Source organism: Phalaenopsis equestris, unplaced genomic scaffold (assembly GCF_001263595.1).
Source record: "Phalaenopsis equestris unplaced genomic scaffold, ASM126359v1 Scaffold235974, whole genome shotgun sequence".
NCBI classification, from domain to species: domain Eukaryota; kingdom Viridiplantae; phylum Streptophyta; class Magnoliopsida; order Asparagales; family Orchidaceae; genus Phalaenopsis; species Phalaenopsis equestris.
Genome location: NW_018253823.1, coordinates 6,811 through 14,781, shown reverse-complemented (window position 1 = coordinate 14,781; position 7,971 = coordinate 6,811). Strand labels below are relative to the sequence as shown.

At 30.7% G+C, this 7,971-nt stretch overlaps 1 protein-coding gene across 1 annotated transcript in view; it reads left to right on the top strand.

Moving 5' to 3' along the window:
* The window catches only part of LOC110039256 (cytochrome c oxidase assembly protein COX15), a 26,885-nt gene extending 24,414 nt beyond the window's left edge, over positions 1-2,471 (top strand). The window contains exon 7 of the mRNA XM_020744259.1: positions 2,234-2,471. Within this exon, the coding sequence (XP_020599918.1) occupies positions 2,234-2,410 (177 nt within the window). The 3' untranslated portion in view covers positions 2,411-2,471. The remainder of the gene's footprint in view (positions 1-2,233) is intronic.
* The last annotated feature ends 5,500 nt before the right edge of the window (positions 2,472-7,971 follow it).

Sequence of the window (7,971 nt, the reverse complement as noted above, 5' to 3'; positions counted from 1 at the left end):
TTCGCGAACAACGAGCTTTTTTGACAGCCCTAGTCCAGCTTGAGCTGTGAAGTTTCGCCAAATGGATACAGTTATGATAAGACAAACTTCGTAGCAGAATATATCATTTGTCTAACTTTTTTGTCAAATTTCTTTGGCATGGACAAACCAAACAAGAAGTTACATTGGAAGTGGAGATGGAGATGAGAGAAAAGCAGCCTAAGCTATTCAATTGCACTTGGCATGGAATTTGAAATATGAATTTCTTAAGTAGGCGAGAATGTTACGTCCCAGAAGCTCAATATTTAAGAATCATATAATATACTGTTATGTATACTTGTTGAGTTAAACCAGACCTAGCGGATTTGATTTTATATTGACCGACTTGTTCAAGTGTTTGGTAGACTATGGGATGGCTGTGTAGTCTAAGCAGTCGGTAGTATTCATCCCTACTCATTTAAGTCATCATAAATGATTGGCATTAAGCTAGATTAGGTTGTGGAGAGGTCGTTCCGCAGCAGTTGTTGGCCTGCTGGATCAGGTGAATGCAAATTGCTGATTAGTAATACTCTACATGCCTATACTAAGTTACTTAATGTTGTACACCAGAGAACTTTGTTTGCCCTTCAGTGACTTCTTGCGTAATTGATTTCATGGGATATTGGTGAGTAGAGTTGCATTGTCAGTAACCCTTCGTACTTTTGGCAGGGTTCAGTTTTTACTGTGGTCTCCATTGTTAAAATTTTACTCGCTTCAAGAAAAAAATTTTGCATGGGTGGGTTTGAAGGTAGTTTGTTGGGAGAACGTAGGCATTAAGAATGCTTAGTTTGCTTTAAAACTTGTTAGCATTGTGGTCGAGAAGCTGAGTAACTAAATCTTGATGAAGTTTGCATACTGCTGTATGTACTTCAGTATTTGAGTCCAATTGTTTAGATAGTGGATTGACTTTATTTTTCTGTGCAGTAATTTCCGTATTTGCGAAGTACTTTTACTCCACTTGAATTAGGATCGCGATTGTATTAACTTGGGCTTGGCAAAAGAACTTAAATATGTTGGCACCAAAAGCATCAACGTATAGGGGCTCAAATACAGAATCATATTGCAATTATGGTTCCCTTTTGTAATTATATTAGTGAGTGAAATTTTAATTTATGTGCATAAATAATATCTTGAAAGCGAATTAAGGTTTCATTAATTAAATTTATTCATCTATCCCTGTGTATGAATATGCTCCAAGGCAGTTGATATAATTTTACTTGTTTACATAAAACCCATTTGGAAAATGGACAGAATATCTTGAATTATTATATGGCTATAAAACCAGCACTGACAACATATGCAATCTGAATAGGATGTAATCACTTGTAGCGATTCTTTAAAGCCCGCTTTATCAAAATTCTCTGCAATAAATGATCTTGATGTCTGATTCTATTTTGATAATCATGTTGTCTACATACTAATATTATTTAAATAGCAATGTTATCTATCTGTTTGGTTCAATGTTTCATGCTTAGCAATGTGGTATTATTTTGAAGTATTAAAGGTTATTTTTATCTTTTTATTCTGCAGTAATTTATTCTACCCAACAGTAGAGAATCAGTATATTATTATTCGTGACGTTGTTTTTAAAGTATGTTAGTTAACCAGATTGCTGACATTGCATTAAATATATCATGAAACCACTCAAAAAAAATAAAAAGAAAAAAAAAAAAAAAACTTTTTTCTCTTGGGAGTATTTCTTAGCAATTTTAGATAAATACTGAGTTACGAATAATAATCTTATAAGACTTTACATACACTTTGATTTGGGAGTGTTGATCTGTACAACTAAGAAAAAATGATGGTCTTCTCCCAATTTCGTGTTTATTTATATGGGATTCTTGTTACCTTTACTTTGAAGTAATTTCATCAATGTGATTGCCTCACCTTATCAAACATGGGATAGATTTTAAGCCAGCTTCACTACGGGTGTGTATTATGAATGTTGTTTTTATATAGTTCAAAACGAACATAAAAAATATTGAGTTAAAATCATAAATTATAAATATATTATAATTAAAATTCATTCTTGACATACCAAAATATGGTAAAAGATATTTTTTTATTATAAATACATTATTACAGTATTATGAATACCTGTATAATGTTTTGAAATGTTAAATCACGCATCTTTCCTGGACATTTAAAAGATTTATTTATTTCTTGAAAAATTTGTATTTGTGGAAATTATATGAATGTATGTCATACATAACAGGTAACGTTGGGCATATCAACTCTTCTTTCCTACGTTCCAGTTTCTCTGGCCTCAGGTCACCAAGCTGGAGCATTGAGTTTAATGACTCTCATGATCCTTTTGATGCATACTTTGAGGAAGCCATCACCGGCTGCTCTCAGGTCTCTGGCTTCCCTGTCGCCAAAAATCGTCGGCTAGCTTGATGGAAAAACCAGAGTTTTATTGATCAACCAAGTATATAAATTTATTTAACATTTTCCACATCAAAAGCTCATTGGATTATTTGAGTTTTTAATCTTTTGAAGATGATGGAAGTGCGCCACTTTTTCTTCGTAGAATCATATGCAATTTTTAATACATCATTTTTAATTTGTTGACAACCTTGTTGGTTGATGTTTTTGAAAAGTGTCTAGCAAGTTATGTATAATATGAACCATCCATATATTTGTGGCTAAACAGATGTCTATAATATATATTTTTTCTGGCTCCTATCGTTCTCCAATGTCTAAAATTTTACTTGGGATATTGCTTTATTGTTTTTCTTTTTTTTTTCATGAGACGTAATACATGGTTTTGTTGACGACTTATATTTTTTCTGGCTCCTATCGTTCTCCAATGTCTTAAATTTTACTTGGGATATTGCTTTTATTGTTTTTTTTTTCATGAGACGTAATACATGGTTTAGTTGACGACGCTGTACTTATGAAAATTTGGCAGTTAAAACTCAAAAAAAATCCCTAATAACGTTATTATTTACAGATCATGCAGGAGACATATTTGAACTCAGTTTAATCAGAGCATAGATAATATTGATTGTTATAAAGCCTTTCAAAACTACAGTGACCTAGGGCTGTTTGAATAATCTGCTGATAAGTTGATTAAAAATAATTTACTGATAAGTTGGGTGCGATGACTATTAGAAATTTTTATTTTTTTTGGAAAAGTTAGACCGCTGTCACAAAACTGTCACCGCATCTATATAGGTGCGGTGTGAAAACGTTGCTTTTAGCGTTTTTAAAACGTATAATTTGCTAAAATGCAGTTTATTCAAACAGTCCAGATGCATTTTTAAAACACCACTTTACCAAATAAGCTGCCTCAAATAGACCCTTAATTTACGGTGCACTTCCTTGGGGCGGCTTTATACATTCCGTTGTGCTTGCTCTCCGTCACAAAATCTACATTGATTAATAAACCGCCGTTAAATATCCATGCAAGCGGCCGTTTAAACTGTCGGTAAATGTGTGGGTTTAACATGTCACATTACATGTATTCATTTAATAAAATATTCTTTATTTCAGTTTACACAGCATTGTCACCAAAAAAAATAATCCAAATTATAGGAACATTTTTTGTTGTATTATAAATTCTGTCATATTTCATTACAAAATCTAAGAAGGCGTTAACTACAACATAAAATTTTAATATGAATGAAAGCATTATAATCTAATCATCTTATGATTTATCATAATGAAAAATAAATCAAATTTGAATTAATGCAAAAATTTTCTTACGGAAATAACATAAATGTTTCATGATCGAATATTCATTATGCTAGTACTTAACAAGAATCATATGACTGCAATTACAACATCAAACTCCAAATTTGACTAGAGAAATAAAAAAAATTTGATTGCATACTGGTGTCATTACATTGAAGACATAGATGCTAACACAACATGATGTAATTATCTATCCAACACAGCCTCAACAAATGTCTCCTCCAAAGTTATCTTTAACATTATTTTAAGAAGGTTGTTCCATGTCTTCCTGTAAAATAATACTTATGAAATCATAAAAAATGTAATGATCAAAATTAATTTGTAAGAGTTTATTATAAGAATTTATGCACCATATGCAAACGGGTTGGTGGAGGATGAAGTGTCTCAATTCATTGTGTAAACCCTATCATCTTATCTCAAAATGAGGCAAAACTTCACATCTAAGTCATAATATCTTTGATGTTCTCTTCCATCTTGGCAACTCGATCAAAGTTGTTGCTTCCTCTACTTTCGTTGATGCATGTGGTGTTGCGCGAAAAGGAATGGGTTGGGGTGACTCCAAATCATTATGTATGTAGTCTACCTGGTTTTTAGGACCCATGATCCTCATGAGTACCCTCTCATTTGTCTCAATATATCCATCATCAAGTTTTAAAGCTTCTTCTATCAAAAGCTAACAAGCATGCACCTATATATGACAAGTACTTAACTTACAAAAAGAATGCACCCATCATTAAAAATAAAAAAAAATTATTGACAAATAAGAGAAGCGAATAATACACATTTGAGTCTAGCATCCTCTGACGACCAAGATCCATTCTTATACACCCAATTAAATTGTCATAGTTGTAATTGATCATGAACGAAGTGCATAATGAAGATGAGAAACTAATACATAACAACAAAATAAAAAAAAAATATAATCTTACACCATTTCATTTTATTTCCTCATAGAGCTAACTTGACCTATTCTGCGAGGGCAAGTTTATTTCTTTATATTTTTTCTATTCTTAGCTACCCTCTCCTTCAACCAAAAAATTAACTCTTGTAGAATTAATAGCATTAAGCAGAATAATAAAGATATTCTGATCATCTGGCTCTTGACCATTGGGTCAGTAATTGCCACCATTTGAGAGAATCAACTCCTCTTGAGGTATTCTCTAAACTTTCATCTATTAGACGACAATTCTAATGTTGTCTCTTTAAATAATTTTTATGGTTACACTAATTTACCCCAAGCGAGTAAAGACTCCATCATCGCTCGTGTCTAAGAATCTAAACTTTGATTATAAATATAATAAGTAAATAAATATATGAAAAATAAACAAATATATGGATTGTTATTCAAAATAAATATTGTAAAATGATAAATAATTTTCTTACTTCTACCTCAATTAACATCTTTTTGCATGACTCCAATCCTGATATGATATGTAGAAGGTGGTTCTGATGATCTATTATAGTCTCCCATATGAGAACCACCTCTAAGATACAACTTTTTTAGAATGTCTCATTAACTACCTTATGTCATATCACAAAAAAGAATAGCTAATACAATGAAATTATAAAAAATATAATTAGTATTAAATTTATAAACTAAATCTAATACTAAAGTGTGATAGAAATGTTACAAAATATATGCAGAACAAACCCAAAATACGTAAACTGAATAATTTTTTTTTCTTGCATTTTAACATGTCATTCAATTCTTTTATTGTCAAATCGGTGTGTTTTTTCCTTTGGCTTCTTTGAACTTTATTAATTGCTTTATCAAAAATAGTTTGCAGAGACTCCACTTGTGATAAAATTTAACTACCAGTAGTTCTTTGGGGGTGCAAATTTGAATTCTTCTATATTATCAAAATAATATTTCTATCAACAAAAAATATATTTTGAGGCAGCCACCATCACAACTCATGGAAGAAAGTCTCTACTTTTGTACAACCACAATGATTCTGTACTTTCAACACAACATGGGCAACCAAATATTTCTTTGTTACTCCAGCCATATAACATATCATATGTAGATAAGTCATTGATAGTCCATAATGATGCACCACGTAGTTAAAATTTTGACATGTTATCACATCATAACATTGATTTTTTTTTCATAGTTCTTGTAACTCTTATTAAATTAATCGATGAAGGTAAACATCAATTTTATTACCTAGGCTTCTCCCCTGTGGTATTACAGTTGATAGAATGAAAGATGTATGTTTCATCTCAATTTAAGGAGGTAAACAATATATAACTAAAAGCTTGGGAGCTCATATGTTTAAAATGGTTAAATCCATAGGTGGTCAAATCGTGATGGATATTTCTTGAATATAAAGCAAAATAAGAATATAGATAATTAAATGATTTTAATCTTGCAAAATCATCCAGATGATATAACATTCTATGTTTATTACCGTGTTTTGAGTGACATACCATATCTTCATTATACATTTTTTGTTTATGCAATCATTTTAATTGAGGTATTAATTCAAACTATTGAACAAACTTACCAATATTTTTAGTTCACTTTTTCTCTAGAACTTTGTTTTTCTGAATATTAACTCATCGTGATGAACCACATATATGGCATATATTCTGATTGACATTATCTTGACCAAATAATATAAAATCATTATGGCATGCATCTATCTTTATGTACCCAATGTTAAATGTTATTATTATTTTTGACTTCACATGTATTCTCAGGCAATAAAACTCCTTTAGGTAAAGCAATGGCCAACAATTCTAATATCACATCAAAAGATTTGCCATCCAAGAATGTAGACATTTTAGATAGCATAAGTTTAATATGGAAGAAAACTACAAGAATGAGTTACACCACAATTATAATTCAGCCTCATCATCTTTTACCACTTTTGAAGATTTAATTTTATTACTTATCGGATCCCTACTATGTTTGCATAGTCAACTTAAGCATTTATTGCGATATCATCTAAATAAAGTGTATTTTTTTTAGTAATTCTTCCATGTTATCCATTCTGAGTTATTCTTTTTAAACTGAAACTTGCTTTGGAGTAACCTAAAAGCTACTTGATTTAATTGTTGTAGATTCACTAATAGTCTATGTTCTTCTCCATGTCGAGTCCATGCAATGTATCTATAAAAAGAACCCTTAGAGATCAAATGCATAATAACATCTTTGAAACTATAGAAGTATTGAATAATGCATACTTTGTATAGAAATTTTTCTTTTGCATTTTTTTCTAACTTGAAAATTTTTAAAAATTTTCAACTCCCCTTTTTTATTCAACATTTCATTTAGGCTTGTTTATCCATCACTTGTCCAATGATGAAAAGTGAGCACTAAAATCATTATTAAAAAATTGTTGGTATGAGGCTATTAAAAAGACAAGAAAGTAGTCACTAAAAGCATGTCAAAACATATATGGAAGTATTAGTGAGAACGACCTAAATAAGTAGTCACTAAAGATTAAAGAACAACAGGAAAATATTCACTAAAAAAGTATGTGATAAATCTATAAAATTGTTAGTGAGAACAAAACATCAGTAAATAATAAGTTACTAAATTATTAATTATAATTTAATAATAATATAATGAGAACTTTTGCTAAATCATTTTTGTCAACCTAGTTGCTTCTAAAATCATGTCTTCTTAATATTACCATCTTTAAAAGATATCATATTGACCGGTAACTTTTTATATGCTTAAAATATAAGATAAAAATGGACGTAATAAACATTCAATAATTGAAAAGTCACACTTATCAACCCAAGTATACGTATCGCTCAAGTAATATAGGGCTCTAATGGAGTCCTAGATATCGATCCCACAAGGAGTGGTTTAAAACTGTGAACTAAGATTTTAGAAAAGCAATACTTTAATCACAACAATGAAGTTCAATTTGCTTATCTGTCACTAATAGACAATTGAAATAAAAATGTAATTTTAATAACTATTAAATAACTAATGATACTGAGGAGGGTTTAATTGTGATATTCAATATATAAGAAAGCATCATTCTTATTGTCAAGAAATTATAGTGAATGGATAAAGTGAATCAGTTCAAACTGTATTGTGCTAAATATGAGCGTACTTATTCTTTGCCATTTGGTTCAGGCATGAAGAACATTGACTAATCCTATGCTTGTTTACTAAATCTGCGGCTAGGTTGGGAGTATACCAGCTCTCACTTTGGAGCTCCCACGTTCCCCTCGCTTGAGGGCTAACATCTACACTTCAGCACCCAAACGATAGGACCAAATTGGGGATTTTAGTCT